At 46.2% G+C, this 18,866-nt stretch overlaps 1 protein-coding gene across 4 annotated transcripts; it reads right to left on the reverse strand.

The window, feature by feature from the left end:
* Positions 1-2,275: 2,275 nt before the first annotated feature.
* Positions 2,276-16,447, reverse strand: LOC130283004 (protein kinase C delta type-like). 4 transcript variants are annotated; one of them, XM_056532097.1, is made up of 3 exons: positions 16,251-16,447; positions 5,514-5,830; positions 2,276-3,573 (listed from the first exon to the last, which is right to left on the reverse strand). In XM_056532097.1, the coding sequence occupies exons 1-3, from the start codon at positions 16,296-16,298 to the stop codon at positions 3,015-3,017; spliced, it is 924 nt and encodes a 307-aa protein (XP_056388072.1). In that variant the 5' UTR covers positions 16,299-16,447; the 3' UTR covers positions 2,276-3,014. The 4 variants fall into 4 exon arrangements, with proteins under 4 accessions (XP_056388072.1, XP_056388069.1, XP_056388070.1 ...); XM_056532094.1 differs by lacking the exon at positions 16,251-16,447 and adding an exon at positions 10,659-10,976; XM_056532095.1 differs by lacking the exon at positions 16,251-16,447 and adding an exon at positions 10,797-10,975.
* Between the last annotated feature and the right edge of the window lie 2,419 nt (positions 16,448-18,866).

Here is an 18,866-nt window from a genome sequence, read left to right on the forward strand (position 1 = left end):
TCAACTGGTGCCAGAAAGTTAAACAGATTTGTAAATTACTTCTATTAAAAAAATCTTACTCCTTCCAGTATTTATGTGCTGCTGTTATGATCCACAGGAAGTTCTTTTCTTTTTTAATTTCCTTTCTGTCTGACCACAGTGCTCTCTGCTGACACCTCTGTCCATTTTAGGAACTGTCCAGAGTAGGAGCAAATCCCCATAGAAAACCTCTCCTGCTCTGGACAGTTCTTGACATGGACAGAGGTGTCAGCAGAGAACACTGTGGTCAGACTTAAAGGAATTTCAAAAAGAAAACAACTTCCTATAGATAATAACAGCAGCTGATAAGTACTGGAAGGATTAAGATTTTGTTCATTGAAGTACTTTACAAATCTGTTTATCAAGCATGAATTGATAAACAGCAAAATGGGGGGGGGGGGTTCAGGTAGTAAATGTAAATTAGGGAATCACATTTATATTAAAGTCTTTAGAAAAGACCAACTCTTTGAGAAGACCACCCACTTCTTCAGACCAGATTTTATGTGATGGATTTTTGGACCACCATACATTATACATAGTGGTCATGCTTTTAGAAAATGCTTTTAGACGCTGCTTCGTCCACCAATAATCCAGATGCAGTATTTAAAAAAAAAAAGATATATATATAATAAATAAAACAACAAAAACATTTTTAGATATTGATTTGCAATAAAATCTACATCTTTATTTAAAATCCTGCATCTTTGGATTATTGGTGGACGAAGCAGCGCCTGGATACGGTGGTTTTCTTCTTTTTTTTTCTTTCTGACATCCATACGGACGGGTTGGGTTGCCCCCTTCCAGTGACCACCCCTAGGCTGAGCAGCTTCCTCTGAAATCTATGGTACCCCGGAACTAAGGGTGATGCGCATTTTCTTTTCTCTAAGGTGAGTGGCCGCCCAGACCAAACCCTGGGTGTGTTTACTTCCTTTATTCCTAGAATCCCCCACCTTGCGAGGGTAACACACGAGGCGCTGCCTCCCGATTCTTTTTTATTTTTACTTCTACACATGTTTTTAAAAAGACCACCCACATAGAAGCCCACTTTTAACCCCTTAAGGACCACTGGTTTTTCCGTTTTTGCACTTTCATTTTTTCCTCACCTTTTAAAATCATAACCCTTTCAATTTTGCACCTAGAAATCCATATTATGGCTTATTTTTTGAGCCACCAATTCTACTTTGCAGTGACATCAGTCATTTTACCCAAAAATCTACGGCGAAACGGAAAAAAATAATCATTGTGCGACAAAATTGAAGAAAAAACGCCATTTTGTAATTTTGGGGGCTTCCGTTTCTACGCAGTATATTTTTCGGTAAAAATGACACCTTATCTTTATTCTGTAGGTCCATACGGTTAAAATGATACCCTACTTATATAGGTTTGATTTTGTCGTACTTCTGGAAAAAATCATAACTACATGCAAAAAAATTTATATGTTTAAAATTGTCATATTCTGACCCCTATACCTTTTTTATTTTTCTGCGTATGGGGCGGTATGAGGGCTCATTTTTTGTGCCATGATCTGAAGTTTTTAGCGGTATCATTTTGTAATGATCAGACTTTTTGATCGTTTTTTTATTCATTTTTTCTACCACCTATGTTTATATTTATTTTTATTTACATGGTGTTTTTTTTATGGGAAAAGGGGGGTGATTTGAACTTTTATTAAGGAAAGGGTTAAATCACATTTATTAACTTTTTTTTTAACACTTTTTTTTTGCAGTGTTATAGCTCCCATAGGGACCTATAACACTGCACACACTGATCTTTTACCCTGATCCCTGCAAAGCCATAGCTTTGCAGTGATCAGGGTTATCGGTGGTCGATTGCTCAAGCCTGAATCTCAGTCTTGGAGCAATCAATCGCAGAGGGGACACGCCGGAGGCAGGTAAGAGGACCTCCGCTCTTGTCCCAGCTGATCGGGACACCGCATTATCACTGCGGTGGTCCCGATCAGCCCCGCTGAGCAGGCGGGCAGGTTTAATAGCGATCGCTGCCGCGTGCTATTAGCCCCGGTTCCCGGAATCAGATACATGCCGGGACCGACCCGATATGACGTGGGGTCACCACGTGACCCCGCGTTATATCGCGGGAGCCGGCCAAGGATGTAAATATACGTCCTTGGTCGTTAAGGGGTTAAATACATTTTTTTTGTTTTTTTTTGGGGGGGGGGGGGTGTCTTCTCAAAGAGGTTTATTAAAACAATACATGACCATCCAATGAAAATAAAGACACAGACACAATGATGTAAAAGGAAAAAAGGACTTTTTATTTATAGGAAGGGTATACTGGGGATACTGCGAGGCATAGAAATGTGTGTTATGTTCTATTTTGCTATGTGTGAAATATAAATGTATAGGTAAAGCATTTTTATATACTGTGTTGATCCAAAGGAAGACGAAAACCCCCTTGAGGAAAGAGCCAATTATCCTTATGTAAGGGGGGAAAATTTCTTCCTGACCCCAAATATGGCGATCGGAACAAGTCCCAGGATCAAAAGCCAGTACCTGACCTATCTAATATGGAAAACTATATGTTATAAATACTTTATATGCTATACCTTTTTTTTTTTATAATTTATTTTTATATTATTTTATTTGTGGGAATATTTAGTAATAAATTAAAGATTTATCATACTTGACCTATTTATGGCTGAGATGATCCCAAGGAAGGCAAAAAAAACCCTTGAGGAATAAGCCAATTGTCCTCAAAGGGGAAAAATTCCTTCCTGACCCCAAATATGGCGATCGGAACAAGTCCCAGGATCAGAGCCGATATCTACCCCTATCTGTTGTGTGTGTGTCTGTGTGTATGTGTCTATACTATCTATATATGTACCTGTGTGTATATTTCTATCTACCTGTATGTGTGTGATCCTAATGTATGTGTGATGATGTGTGATACTTACCAGGTCTGTGCTGAGGTGTTACAAGCACAGGCCGCTCCTGGGTGCAGCACTCAGATGGTACAGAGCTCTGGGCCGTGGGCTGATCTTACCATTCCCAGCTTGGAGCTATGAAGGAGAATCCTTCCAAGGGGTGAAGAGCTGTCTCTACCTCTGACCACCGCAGGTCTCCCTTCTTCAGAGCTGCCTCGAATGGTGTAAATGGCGGCTGTGCTCTCTTCTGCTCCAGTTCCTCCCAGTTGATGGTGGTGAAGAATGGATGTTCTCTGATGTTCCTGTTCACACCCAGCCGCTTCTCAGGATTCTTGTGCAGCAGTTGTTGGATCAGATGTTTCAGGTCAGCAGGGAGCCAAGATGGAATATTAGGCTTCTCTCTGGTGATGGAATCGCGAGCCATTTCTCTGTCGCAGCCAAAGTAGAATGGGGAACGTCCTGCTGACATCCGGGATACAACAATCCCCAGGCTCCACCAGTCAACCGCTGCATGGTAACTCTTCCTCTGGAGCACCTCTGGGGCCATGTAAAGTAATGTGCCTGTCACTCCTTGGATCTTGTTGGAGGAGGTGACGCCATCTTGGGCAAGTCCGAGGTCTATGATGCAGATGTGTCCATCTCGATCCAGCATGATGTTATCTGGCTTGATATCTCTGCAATTAAAGAAGAAAAAAGATTGATAAATAAAAAACAATAGTAAAATTATTCAAAATTCACTGATGGAAAGTTGGGTGGATTATTTACAATAAAGAAGGAAAAATGATTTTTTACAGCTCACCACTTAGATGTAACCGGTTAATGGGATGTCCAAGGGAGGTCTTGTGGATATTAAAAATGGATACTAGAATTCCCAATGGTCTTAAACTAGTACTCCGGCCCTAAGACATCTTATCCCATATCCAAAGAATAGGGGATAAGATGTCTGATCGCGGGGGTCCCACCGCTGCGGGGGTCCCATCTCGCATGCACCTGTGGGAGCTGCATGTAGCGCTGCAGCCTCCGAGTCTGCTGGGTCACTACTATGGGGCCAGAGTATTGTAATGTCCCAACTCCGCCCCCATGTGATGTCCCGCCCAGCCCCCACAATGCAAGTCTGTGGGAGGGGGGCGTGACATAATGTATTTCTATTAAACCTCCTTGCTGGATCTCTCTTGTGTGCTGCCTTTTTACTCCTGCCACTATACTACAGGATTTATAACATTAGTTTATATGGTGGGATTTATGTTATGTATGTATACTATTATTATCATTTAAATGATTATTAATATCATGGTATCCCATTATATTATACTTATCTATTGTTTATCTTTATTGTGTACACCCCTTGCAAAATGATGTTAGTCAATAAGGAGTTATTTTTTTGTATCTTTGAAAGTGTTGGTGATTATACAGGTGCACAAACAAAAAGGTTTTTCTTTTTTCTTATATACTATTTATATCGTGTCGAGGGCCATTACTTTAAAACGTACCTGTCATTGTGCCAAAAAAATAAAAAATGTTACTCAGTACCTAATCCTGATAATAAACATATATAAATGTTATGGGTCTAGGACCTATATATCCCTAACAAGTAGCATTCATATCTTGCTCACTTCCTTTGTCTTCTTGCCTTGGGGAAGGGGCGTCTCTCTCTCTCACTGTGGATAAGTCATCTGCTCTGAGTCTGGGAGCAGCCTGGCAGTCTGCAAATCACTGCCCTCCTGTAACCCTTTCCTCTCTGGTTTCATGCTGTACATGTTACACAGAGAGGAAGATTATTGGAGTTTGCCTGCAGTATTCCTAAGACATTATGGTGAGTATATACAATATTAAATGTGTAAATATAAAAATAGATCTTTATAAATTAGTGCAAGGATTTCAATGATAAAAGCACAGTAGTTTTTATGCACATATGTTCTATCTGTTCCTAGTAAAGCTGGATGCTAATCAACATAGCTGTCACTATATGTGTCATTCAGCTTCTACATACTCATGAATGTATGATCAGCCTCTTTGTCATTCAGGAGTCAGAAAAAGCTTTGGCTGTTCAAGCATGCTGGGAGTTGTTGTTTTACAACAGCTGGAGCTTTAGTGTTTGTAAAGCATTGTGTTAGAGCAGTGGTGCCTTCAGCTGTTGCAAAACTACAAATTCGAACATGGGAGTTGTAGTTTCAGAACAGCTGAAGGCTGCAGTGGTGCAGCAGTGATCTCCTATACTGGATACCAACATGCTTTATGGTATTTAGTATGCTGCAAAATACAGAGTAGTCTGTCTGCATAAAGATAGATGACCTCTAGTGGCGGCTATTTTAATTTTAATTTTTTAGTAAAATTTTAATGTTTTTAATTAAATGTATTTTTAATAAAAGTCATTTTATCAGTAGTACTACAAAATATAAAACGTTTTTTAAAATGACAGTGCCCCTTTAAGCCTTGAAAAAGACATCAGCGAATCGCGTTGGTTTTTATATAATCTGTAGCCCACTGGACATTTCAATATATTCAAAATAAAGCTGGAAGATTTTTAACCCAAACCTGAGTGCTGGATCTTCTCTGGTATTGGAGGCCTCTTTCCTATTCCTTATTCACAACATGACAAGGAAGTTATACTTACCGGTGGACGATGTTCTGTCTGTGAAGGAAATGGAGGCCACATGCAATCTCTGCTGTGAAGAATCTTACTATTTCGATGTTTAGACTGCTGTACACTCTGAGTAAAGCCTCCAAGCTGCCGCCGGACAGGTACTCGGTGATGAAGAAGGCATGGTCCTGAGACTGCTGTGCAGCATACAGGTGACACAGGAACGGGCAGTCTCGGGCCAGCAGGAGTATCCGTCGCTCTCTCTGTAGGATTGCTGCATTGTCCGCTGTTTTGGTGATACCTTTGATGGCGACGTAGTTGTTTCGGCCGGGGACTGATGCCAGGCCCACCTGAAAGAAAGCAAAGGGAGCAATTGAGCAAATGAAAGACTATGGGAAATATTATGCATTTTCAATACCACATAGGTTAATTTACAGAGTCATTACAACGAGAAAATCTATGGAATCTCCAACCTACCATAAATGTACGCCCTACAGCGTTAAGTCACTTTTTTTTGAATTCCACTTCCACTTTGATTTAATTTCTGTGAAACAAACAGGGCTCGAGTCCTGCAGGAACGCGCAGGAACAGCGTTCCTTTGTTTTTTCCACAGGAGGAACGCCGTCCCTATTACATTAGTCCTGCAGGACCGACCCGACCTCTCTGTTCTTACTCTCTCTCCGTCTCCTCCCCTGGCCCGGACTGCTAGATGCTGAAGGTGTAGGACCTGTGATGATGTCATCATCACGTGTGGGGGCGGAGCTTAGCTGTGGAGGAGAGAAAAGATTGTGGTTGAAGGACCTGTGTGATGCTGTAGAGGAGGCGGGGCTGAGCTGGAGGAGAGGTCACATGTCAGCCCAGTAAGGTAATTACATGGAAGGAGATTTGTTACAGTGTGTCACCCCAGTAGTAAGGAGATTACATGAGGAGGAGGTTTGTTACAGTGTGTCACCCCAGTAGTAAGTAGATTACATGATGAGGAGGTTTGTTACAGTGTGTCACCCCAGTTGTGAGGAGATTACATGAGGAGGAGGTTTGTTACAGTGTGTCACCCCAGTAGTAAGGAAGTTACATGGGGAGAGGGTTTGTTACAGTGTGTCATCCCAGTAGTAAGGATATTACATGGGGAGTAGATTTGTTACAGTGTCACCCCAGTAGTAAGGAGATTACATGATGAGGAGGTTTGTTACAGTGTGTCATCCCAGTAGTAAGGATATTACATGAGGAGGAGGTTTGTTACAGTGTGTCACCCCAGTAGTAAGGAGATTACATGATGAGGAGGTTTGTTACAGTGTGTCATCCAAGTAGTAAGGAGGTTACATGAGGAGGAAGTTTGTTACTGTGTGTCACCACAGTAGTAAAGAGATTACATGAGGAGAAGGTTTGTTACAGTGTGTCACCCCAGTAGTAAGGAGATTACATGAGGAGGAGGTTTGTTACAGTGTGTCACCCCAGTAGTAAGGAGATTACATGAGGAGAGGGTTGGTTACAGTGTGTCACCCCAGTAGTAAGGAGATTACATGAGGAGGAGGTTTGTTACAGTGTGTCACCCCAGTAGTAAGGAGATTACATGAGGAGAGGGTTGGTTACAGTGTGTCACCCCAGTAGTAAGGAGATTACATGAGGAGGTTTGTTACAGTGTATCACCCAAGTATTAAGGAGGTTACATGAGGAGGAGGTTTGTTACAGTGTGTCATCCCAGTAGTAAGGATATTGCATGATGAGGAGGTTTGTTACAGTGTGTCACCCCAGTAGTAAGGAGATTACATGAGGAGAGGGATTGTTTCAGTGTGTCACCCCAGTAGTAAGGAGATTACACGAGGAGGAGGTTTGTTACAGTGTGTCACCCCAGTAGTAATGAGATTACATGAGGAGGAGGTTTGTTACAGTGTGTCACCCCAGTAGTAAAGAGATTACATGAGGAGGAGGTTTTTTACAGTGTGTCACCCAAGTAGTAAGGAGATTACATGAGGAGGAGGCTTGTTACAGTGTGTCACCCCAGTAGTAAGGAGATTGCATGAGGAGGGGGTTTGTTACAGTGTGTCACTCCAGTAGTAAGGAGATGACATGAGGAGAAGTTTTGTTACAGTGTGTCACCCCAGTAGTAAGAAGATTACATGAGGAGGAGGTTTGTTACAGTGTGTCACCCCAGTAGTAAGAAGATTACATGAGGAGAGGGTATATTACAGTGTGTCACCCCAGTAGTAAGGTAATTACATGAGGAGGAGTTTTGTTACAGTGTGTCACACCAGTAGTAAGGAGATTACATGAGGAGGAGGTTTGTTACAGTGTGTCACCCAAGTAGTAAGGATATTACATGAGGAGGAGGTTTGTTACAGTGTGTCCCCCCAGTAGTAAGTAGATTACATGAGGAGGAGGTTTGTTACAGTGTGTCACCCCAGTAGTAAGGTGATTACATGGGGAGGTTTCTTACAGTGTGTTATCATGATGATAGGGACATAAGGAGGTTTTTGTTACAGTGTATTATCAGAATGATAACCCCTTAAGAACATTGGGGGAGATGTATAAAGACCTGTGCAGAGGAAAAGTGGAGCAGTTGCCCATAGCAACCAATCAGATCGCTGCTTTCATTTTCAAAAAAAATAAAGAAGCAATCTGATTGGTTGCTATGGGCAACTGGTCAACTTATCCTCTGCACAGGTTTTAATAAATCTCTCTCATTAGAGGTAAATATACATCTTGGTGCCCTGGTACTTAAAGGGGTACTCCTACCCTAGACATCTTATCCTCTATCCAAAGGATATGGGATAAGATGTCTGATCGCGGGGGTCCCGGTGCTGGGGACCCCCGCGATCTCGGCTGTGGCACCCCGCTGTCATCACTGCACAGAGCAAACTCGCTGTGTGCGTAATGACTGGCGATACAGGGGCCGGAGTATCATGACTTCACGGCTAATAGTCATTTTTATTACTTTGAGGGGTACAGTTCATATAATGAGTGGGTTCTAACACGTAGGCCCCTCAGATCCACTTCTGAACTGAATTGGTCTCTAAAAATATAAAATTTAGAAAATTGTTGCCAAATTTCTAAACCCTGTTAACGTCCTAAAAAAGTAAAATAACATTTAACAAATGATGCCAACAAAGAGTAGACATAGATGCACATAAATGACTAATGTATGTGGCATAAATTATATATATAATCCTATATCTTTCTTACAAGTAAAGAATCTGGAATAAAAAAAAATCCTAACTTTTCACACAACTATTTCAGAGTATTTCACACAAAACTGCAGAATGTAGTTGCCCATAGCAACCAATCATATCACTTCTTTCATTTTGAAAAGGCCTTTGAAAAATTAAAAAAAGCGATCTGATTGGTTGCTATGGGCAACTGGGCAACCTTATCTCTGCACAGGTTTTTATCAATCTCCCCTAAGGAAAAAAGAAAAAAAAGAAAAAAAGAAAAGTATATATATATATTTACTCAGTCAATGCTGCACTACTGAACCAAAAGTGCACAGAGCCAGCGCCCCCCGACCAGATCACAGTCCATGCAATAGAAGAAAATGGCGCAGCGCTCCAAAATTGTACAAATGTAGAAAAAACTGTGAATTTATTCCTTCATGTCCAACAAAAAAAGCCTTTTGTTGGACATGAAGGAATAAATTCACAGTTTTTTCTACATTTCTACAATTTTTGAGCGCTGCGCCATTTTCATATATATATAGAAGAAAACCAGGCAGATAAATAACAATGGGGAGATTTATCAAAACCTGTCCAGGCGAAAAGTTGCTGAGTTGCCCATAGCAACCAATCAGATCACTTCTTTCATTTTTTACAGGCCTTTTCAAAAATGAAAGAAGCGATCTGATTGGTTGCTATGGGCAACTCAGCAACTTTTCCACCAGACAGGTTTTACTAAATCTCCCCCAATGTATTTTCAAAATTTCTGTCAATAAATGTCCTACAAACTATACCATTAAACATTAAATTCTACAGAAACAAAGAAGACTTCCCAACAACAATCTCAAAAAAAGACATTATTTTATTAAATATACGTAAACAATACATCATAAAATACATAAATGAAGAGAAAAACAACAGAAAATCCCACAGGGCAGTGGTTGAATATACTGGTGCTCAGAGGTGTAACTTGTAGCTTCTGGGCCCCATCTGCCAATTATAATACTGGTCACTTATAGGGCAGATGTGCTTTGGGGTCCCGTTAGGCACCAGGGCCCCGGTATAATTACCTCTGTACTCCCTATAGCTTTGCCCTTGCTGGTGCTAAGTAAAAAAAAAAGTTTTACTCCCAAAAACTATATTATGGGGAGGAAAATCACCGACATCTATTTTCTGGCAATAATTTTACCAGACATAGAAAAATCATTATTAAGGTAACTAACTAGTTAAGGAAAATTAGATAGGGATTACTCTCTAATACGGTCTAATACCCCTCTCTAGCAGACCAGATCTAATATGGGGACTTATTACAGTGCAGCGTTATATAAGGGCCCGATATCTGTCACACACAGGGATATAGACATTACTGGAGGTCTCTAGTGCTGCAGATATGTGATATATAGGAGTGATCATGGGGGCTGGTTATTTACTGTACTGTCTGTTATTCACCCCATTATGTACAGCTATCCTCATGAGCATAAGGGCTGATAACAGAAAGCAATAGCCTACATTCAGCTGCACATTAAATACATATGAAATAAAATTACATTGATTGTCCATTCAACATCAAAATAAACTTAAATAAACTTACCACTCCAAAGCTGCCCCTACCCAATACCTGATGGACAGTAAGGTGTTTGATGTTAAATTTGGGGTATTTGCTTGATGTTCCGGGGGCCTGACTGGTGCCTGGTCTTGGCTCCTCATCTTCCAATACTCTGGCATCCTCTCCTCTCCTCTTCTTTTCCTCCTCCTCGCTCTCCTTTTCCTTCTTCCTCTCCTCTCCTCTCTTCTCCTCCTCTTCTCTCTTCCTCTTCTTCCCTCTCTTCTCCTCCTCTTCGATCTCCTCTTCTCTCTTCCTCTTCTTCCCTCTCTTCCCCTCCTTGCTCTCATCTTCCTTCTTCCTCTCCTCTTCTCTCTTCTCCTCCTCCTCGTGCTCCTCTTCTCTCTTCCTCTTCGCTCCTCTCTCCTTCTCCACCTCCTCGCTCTCTTCTCTCTTCCTCTTCTTTCCTCTCTTCAGCTCCTCGCTCACCTCTTTCTTCTTCCTCTCATCTCCTCTCTTCTCCTCCTCCTCGCGCTCTTCTCTCTTCCTCTTCGCTCCTCTCTCCTTCTCCACCTCCTCGCTCTCTTCTCTCTTCCTCTTCTTTCCTCTCTTCAGCTCCTCGCTCACCTCTTTCTTCTTCCTCTCATCTCCTCTCTTCTCCTCCTCCTCGTCCTCCTCTTCTCTCTTCATCTTCTTTCCTCTCTCCTTCTCGCCATCTCCTCTTCCTCCAGTAGCCGCCATCTTTGGGATCCTGTAGACGTCCGTCCGCTCGGTCCAACTGACAGTTGTGGGTAAACAACAACAACAACAGCCGTTGTCCAGGTGATGTGTTGTCATAGCAACATCAGGTGGCACCTGCTGCAAGTGGTCCACCTGTGCATCCATATACACTGTAATGTGGGCATCATGGTGATAGCCTAGTGTCCAGAAAAATGGAGACATTCATGGCTGGTTCTTGTAGTGCTGTTTTATTAGTAGATGGAGCAGAGTGATGTGACTTTTATGTGCTGTATAGGTTGGCAGTGGTGCCCATAGACTCTGCTGGAAGGTTATAACAAGGGTGGTTGTGGGGGAATCCAAATGATCCTGGTGCAGGAATAACCAGATATTGTACCTGCTGTAATGGCAGGAATAATAAAGCCTTTTAAGGGCCTGTAATGTTCTGCTACATCCAATAAGTGGTCATCACCCACATACATTAGGTTGTAGGTCCATAGTCATTAATGTACAGTATATATGTCATGATACGGCTTCACCACCATTAGGACCTATTTTTTAAGCCGAGCAACATAAATTATTTTTGAGTGTCCAGTCTTAGTTATGGGAGAAGGATAAGTTCTATATAAGATGTAGACAGGTTGACAATTGACTTTGCTGAACAATCTTCTTTACTAGGTCTCAGATAATAAATGCAAAGTTGTCCATGAACATTGTATGGTTGTCTTTATTTTACACCATAGACAGATTCTAAAAATGGGTAATCTCTAGGGTTTTCCACCACCCAGGATTTACCAATATTTTCCAGAGAGGGTGTTACAGAGTTTGGAAAGTGTTCCTCTAATATTATCTAAGGATCACTATGAGGCACAGGAGAGGATTAAAGGGGAAACTCCAATATTTTAAATGATCATCTGTCCACAGGATCGGTAATAGCTAGCTTATTGGTAGGGATCTGACCAGAATGGAGGTCTCTTTTACCCTGTATGAATAGAGAGGAAGCTCACATAGTCATCCACCACAAGGGGTAATAGGAGAACCCCCCCCCCCCCCCCAAAATTTGTAACCCAATTAATACCTCATATGTGTATGTGAAGTGCTCGGCAAGCACAGTAGAAGGCTCAGAAGGGAAGGAGCAACAATGGGATTTTGGAGAGTGAGTTTTTCTGAAATGGTTTTTGAGGGGCATGTCACATTTAGGAAGACCCTATGGTGCCAGAACAGCAAAAATAAAAATAAAATAAACCCCACATGGTATACTATTTTGGAAACTACACCCCTCAAGGCATGTAACAAGGGGTCCAGTGAACCTTAACACCCCACAGGTGTTTGACGACTTTTCTTTAAAGTCGGATGTGTAAATGAAAAAACGATTTTTTCACTAAAGTGCAGTTTTTTTTTTTTTAATTTACAATTCTTACAAAGGGTAATGGGAGAAAATGCCCCCCAATATTTGTAACCCTATATCTTCTGAGTATGGAAATACCCCATGTTAGGACGTAAAATTCTCTGCGGGCGAACTGCAATATTCAGAAGAGAAGGAGTCACATTTGGATTTTGGAAAGCAAACTTTGCTGAAATGTTTTTTGGGGGGCATGTTACATTTAGGAAGCCCCTATTGTGCCAGAACAGCAAGCAAAAAAAAATAAAAAAAAAAATAAACACATGGCATACTATTTTGGAAACTACACCCCTCAATGAAAAAAAATTTTTTTTCACTAAAATGCAGTTTTTCCCCAAAAATTTTACATTTTTACAAGGGGTAATAGGAGAAAATGCCCCCAAAATTTTTGACCCCATGTGGCGTTTACAAAGCACCCCGTGGTGCCAGAACAGTAAACCCCCCCACATGTGACCCCATTTTGGAAAATACACCCCTCACAGAATTTAATAAGCGGTGCAGTGAGCATTTACACCCCACTGGCGTTTGACAGATCTTTGTAACAGTGGGCTGTGCAAATGAAAAATTACAATTTTCATTTTCATGGACCACTGTTCCAAAAATTGGTCAGACACCAGTGGGGCATAAATGCTCACTGCACCCCTTACAAAATTCCGTGAGGGGTGTAGTTTCCAAAATGGGGTCACATGTGGGGGGGAGGGGGCGGTCCATTGTTCTGGCACTATGGGGGCTTTGTAAACACATGTAGCCTTCAATTCCGGACAAATTTTCTCTCCAAAATCCCAATGGCACTCCTTCTCTTCTGAGCATTGTAGTGCGCCAGCAGAGCACTTGATGTCCACATATGGGGTATGTTCTTACTCAGAAGAAATGGGGTTGCAAATTTTGTGGGGCTTTTTTCCTATTTTCCCTTGTGAAAATGAAAATTTTGGGGTAAAACCAGCATTTGTGCGAATGTTAAAAATGTTTTTACACTATTTTCCCAGTTATATTTTTCACAGGGACCTGAGTAAATTAGTCCTGAGACCCACCCCAAGGGTCCAGCCTCCCCCCCATCTCACACATAGCAGGACTCTCAGCCCCTCTGACCCCCTTCTCTCCACATAACAGGCCCCACTATCTAGACCCCCCCCAACACATAGCAGGACTCTCAGACCCCCCCTGCCCCCCCTACTCTCCACATAACAGGCACCCCCCCTATCCAGACCCCACCTCATACATAGCAGGACTCTCAGACCCCTTCTCTCCACATAAGAGGCCCCCCCTATCCAGACCCCCCCCTAACACATAGCAGGACTCTCAGCCCCCCTTCCCACCTTCTCTCCACATAAGAGGCCCCCCCTATCCAGACCCCCCCTAACACATAGCAGGACTCTCGTCCCCCCTGACCCCCTTCTCTCCACATAACAGCCCCCCCCCCCTATCCAGACCCCCCCACCTAACACATAGCAGGACTCTCAGCCCCCCTTCCCACCTTCTCTCCACATAAGAGGCCCCCCTATCCAGACCCCCCCAACACATAGCAGGACTCTCAGCCCCCCCTGACCCCTTCTATCCACATAAGAGGCCCCCCCTATCCAACCCCCCAATACATAGCAGTACTCTCAGCCCCCCTTCCCACCTTCTCTTCACATAAGAGGCCTCCCCTATTCAGACCCCCCCCCTAACACATAGCAGGACTCTCAGCCCCCCCTGCCCCCCTTCTCTCCACATAAGAGGCCTTCCCTATCCAGACCCCCCCCCCTCACACATAGCAGGACTCTCATCTACCCTGCCCCCCTTCTTTCGACATAAGAGGCCCCCCCTATCCAGACCCCACCTCATACATAGCAGGACTCTCAGCCCCCCCTGCCCCCCTTCTCTCCACATAACAGGCCACCCTATCCAGCCCCCTCCTCACACATAGCAGGACTCTCAGCCCCCCCTGCCCCCCTTCTTTCCACATAAGAGGGCCCCCTATCCAGACCCCCCTAACACATAGCAGGACTCTTAGCCCCCCTGCCCCCCTTCTTTCCACATAATAGGCCCCCCTATCCAGACCCCCCCAACACATAGCAGGACTCAGTCGCCCCTGCCCCCCTTACTCTCCACATAAGAGGCCCCTCTATCCAGACCCCCCCCAACACATAGCAGGACTCTTAGCCCCCCTGCCCCCCTTCTTTCCACATAATAGGCCCCCCTATCCAGACCCCCCCAACACATAGCAGGACTCAGTCCCCCCCTGCCCCCCTTCTCTCCACATAAGAGGCCCCCCCAACACATAGCAGGATTCTCAGTCCCCCCTGCCCCCCTTCTCTCCACATAACAGGCCCCCCCATATCCAGACCCCCCCAACACATAGCAGGATTCTCAGCCCCCCCTGCCCCCTTCTTTCCACATAAGAGGACCCCCCTATCCAGCCCCCTCCTCACACATAGCAGGACTCTCAGCCCTCCCTGCCCCCTTCTTTCCACATAAGAGGCCCCCCTATCCAGCCCCCTCCTCACACATAGCAGGACTCTCAGCCCCCCTGCCCCCTTCTTTCCACATAAGAGGACCCCTATCCAGCCCCCTCCTCACACATAGCAGGATTCTCAGCCCCCCCTGCCCCCTTCTTTCCACATAAGAGGCCCCCCCTATCCAGCCCCCTCCTCACACATAGCAGGACTCTCAGCCCCCGTGCCCCCTTCTTTCCACATAAGAGGCCCCCCTATCCAGCCCCCTCCTCACACATAGCAGGACTCTCAGCCCCCCTGCCCCCTTCTTTCCACATAAGAGGCCCCCCCCTATCCAGCCCCTCCTCACACATAGCAGGACTCTCAGCCCCCCCCTGCCCCCCTTCTTTCCACATAAGAGGCCCCCCCTATCCAGCCCCTCCTCACACATAGCAGGACTCTCAGCCCCCCCCTGCCCCCTTCTTTCCACATAAGAGGCCCCCCTATCCAGCCCCCTCCTCACACATAGCAGGACTCTCAGCCCCCCTTCTTTCCACATAAGAGGCCCCCCTATCCAGCCCCCTCCTCACACATAGCAGGACTCTCAGCCCCCCCCTGCCCCCCTTCTTTCCACATAAGAGGCCCCCCTATCCAGCCCCCCTCCTCACACATAGCAGGACTCCTCAGCCCCCCCCTGCCCCCTTCTTTCCACATAAGAGGCCCCCCTATCCAGCCCCCTCCTCACACATAGCAGGACTCTCAGCCCCCCTGCCCCCCTTCTTTCCACATAAGAGGCCCCCCTATCCAGCCCCCTCCTCACACATAGCAGGACTCTCAGCCCCCCTGCCCCCCTTCTTTCCACATAAGAGGCCCCCCTATCCAGCCCCCTCCTCACACATAGCAGGACTCTCAGCCCCCCTTCCTTCTTCTTTCCACATAAGAGGACCCCCTATCCAGCCCCCTCCTCACACATAGCAGGACTCTCAGCCCACTGCCCCCCTTCTCTCCACATAAGAGGCCCCCCTATCCAGCCCCCTACTCATACATAGCAGGACTCTCAGCCCCCCTGCCCCCTTCTTTCCACATAAGAGGCCCCCCTATCCAGCCCCCTCCTCACACATAGCAGGACTCTCAGCCCACTGCCCCCCTTCTCTCCACATAAGAGGCCCCCCTATCCAGCCCCCTACTCATACATAGCAGGACTCTCAGCCCCCCTGCCCCCTTCTTTCCACATAAGAGGACCCCCTATCCAGCCCCCTCCTCACACATAGCAGGACTCTCAGCCCCCCCTGCCCCCTTCTTTCCACATAAGAGGCCCCCCCTATCCAGCCCCCTCCTCACACATAGCAGGACTCTCAGCCCCCCCTGCCCCCTTCTTTCCACATAAGAGGACCCCCTATCCAGCCCCCTCCTCACACATAGCAGGACTCTCAGCCCCCCTTCCCCCTTCTTTCCACATAAGAGGCCCCCCCTATCCAGCCCCCTCCTCACACATAGCAGGACTCTCAGCCTCCCTCGCACAGTAATATGATGAGGCTCTCCTCTCACCCAGTGTAGCAGATCTTCCCCTGAGCAGCTCCTGTTCCTGTGTGCCATCAGCAGGAGGAGTCAGAACCAGTGAGGAGGAGGCAGACAGTAGAGGCAGCAGTGAGTGTCCTGTCTGTACAGTATATAGTAGACTCTGTATCCTCCGGACCTCTGGTCACTGTATCACTCTGTTAGCTGCAGGACCTGTGTGTGCAGCTGTAGCTGCGGTGCGCAGGTCCTGAGTTCTGACAGGCTGACACAGTGGCTGATCTGTATGTGTCCTCCAGCCACTGCAGGGGGGTGCAGCGGGGCCGGGCCTCCTTGGGAGCTCGGGCCCCTTACTGGGGTACTGGCTGTACCCCCCTGATGGTGGCCCTGGCTGGAGGCACACTGGTTGGAAAACCTTCAGTTAGGTTCTGTTACCTAACTCAGTATTTTCCAATCAGTGTGCCTCCAGCTGTTGCAAAACTACAACTCCCAACATGTACTGATCGCCAAAGGGCATGCTGGGAGATGTAGTTATGCAACAGCTGGAGGTACGCAACTACAACTCCCAGCATGCTGAGACAGCTGTTTGGGCATGCTGGGATTTACACTTTTGCAACATCTGGAGGGCTACAGTTTAGAGACCACTGCACAGTGATCTCCAAATTGCGGCCCTCAAAATGTTGCAAAACTACAAATCCCAGCATGCCCAGACAGCGACTGCTGTGCGGGCATTCTGGGAGTTGTAGTTTTGCAACATCTAGAGGGCCACAGTTTAGAGACCACTGCACAGTGATCTCCGAACTGTAGCCCTCCAGCTGTTGCAAAACTACAAATCCCAGAATGCCCACAAAGCAAACAGCTGTCTGGGCATGCTGGGAGTTGTAGTTTTGCAACATCTGGAGGGCTACAGTTTAGAGACCACTATATAGTGGTCTCAAACTGTAGCCCCTCCAGATGTTGCTAGGCAACTTGCCGGCTTCCGTAGGATCCAGGGAGCCGCATCGCCGTCCTCTTCTGCCGCCGATGATCGCCTCTGCTGCCGCCGATGGGTAAGTGGATCTTCGGCACCGGTCCCCTTCGGTTTCCCCGGTTTGCACCACCTATTGTGGGTGGGCAGAACGGATTAACCGAAAGTTAACCCCCCCTCGCCTCCGATCTGCTATTGGTCGTCGCTTCTAGACGACCAATAGCAGGGATAAGAGGGGTTGAACCCCTGCCACCTCATTCCTATCCCTTCAGGGGGATCGTTGGTGTCTTGGACAACCCCGATTCCCCTTATTTTCTGGGTCACCGTAGACCCGTATGACCCGGAATAGCCGCAAATCGCCAGTGTGAGCTCACTGGAGAATTGCGGCGATCGCCGATATGGGAGGATCTATGGACCCCCCTGAGCATTGGCACGGGATTCCTGCTGAATGATTTCAGCAGTCATCCCGGTCCGATCACTGCCCAGCGAGCGGCAATGATCGGAAAATGCGCCCTCCGTCCTTAAGTACCGGGATGCGATGGCGTATCCATACGCCCTCCATCAGGGCCGTACTGGGTGTGAAAACCAGCCCTGGAAAAAATTACATACCAGCCCCATAGTGTTGCGTCATTATACCAGCACGTGGTCATTTTCTTGCTCATAAAAGGTAAAATCATGCATTTTAAAGCATATTAGTTTCCCCACATTAGGTGCAGTATAGTTCCCCACATTAGGTGCAGTATAGTTCCCCCCACATTAGGTGCAGTATAGTTCCCCCCCACATTAGGTGCAGTATAATTCCCCACATTAGGCTGGCAGTATAGTTCCCCCACATTAGGTGCAGTATAGTTCCCCACATTAGGTGCAGTATAGTTCCCCACATTAGGTGCAGTATAGTTCCTCACATTAGGTGCAGTATAGTTCCCCCCCACATTAGGTGCAGTATAGTTCCCCCCACATTAGGTGCAGTATAGTTCCCCCCACATTAGGTGCAGTATAGTTCCCCCCCCCCCCCACATTAGGTGCAGTATAGAGTTTCCCCACATTAGGCTGGCAGTACAGTTCCCCCACATTAGGTGCAGTATAGTTCCCCCACATTAGTTGCAGTATAGCTCTCCACAAGAGAGAGAGCAGCCAGGGTGGCAGGCGCACTGATCGGTAGTACAGTGAACTCCGACGTTGCGCTGCTGCGCTTAGACGTGAGGTCACGTCACCCCCACGGTGACGTGACCTCACGTCTGAGCGCAGCAGTGCGCCACGCCGGAGCTCAAGGTGCCTCTCCCAGGCAGCTGACCACCCAGGGCCGTATTTATCGTCGGCGCCAGGCGGCCTATGCGGGCCACCTGTGCAGCCCGCTCAGGGCTGGTGCAAGGATTTTTGCCGCCCTAGGCGAAAGTGAATTTTGCCGCCCCCTTGACCCCGCCACTTGCTCCGCCCTTTTACTCGCCCCACCTTACTACTGGGTTGACACACTGTAACAAACCTCCTCCTCATGTAATCACCTTACTACTGGAGTGACACACTGTAACAAACCCCCTCCTCATGTAATCTCCTTACTACTGGGGTGACACACTCTAACAAACCTCCTCCTCATATAATCTCCTTACTACTGGGGTTACACACTGTAACAAACATCCTCCTTATGTAATATCCTTACTACTGGGGTGACACACTGTTACAAA

This window comes from Hyla sarda, chromosome 7 (genome assembly GCF_029499605.1).
Source record: "Hyla sarda isolate aHylSar1 chromosome 7, aHylSar1.hap1, whole genome shotgun sequence".
In the NCBI taxonomy this organism is placed as follows: domain Eukaryota; kingdom Metazoa; phylum Chordata; class Amphibia; order Anura; family Hylidae; genus Hyla; species Hyla sarda.

What these genes read in the sequence shown, in the direction of transcription:
- LOC130283004 (XM_056532094.1), bottom strand. Translation starts at nt 10,910, where the DNA reads ATGGCGGCTACTGGAGGAAGAGGAGATGGCGAGAAGGAGAGAGGAAAG. An exon ending in ATGAGAGGAAGAAGAAAGAG is followed by an intron (nt 5,831 to 10,658) that starts GTGAGCGAGGAG and finishes GCTTTCTTTCAG; the next exon opens with GTGGGCCTGGCATCAGTCCC. An exon ending in AGACAGAACATCGTCCACCG is followed by an intron (nt 3,574 to 5,513) that starts GTAAGTATAACT and finishes CTTTAATTGCAG; the next exon opens with AGATATCAAGCCAGATAACA.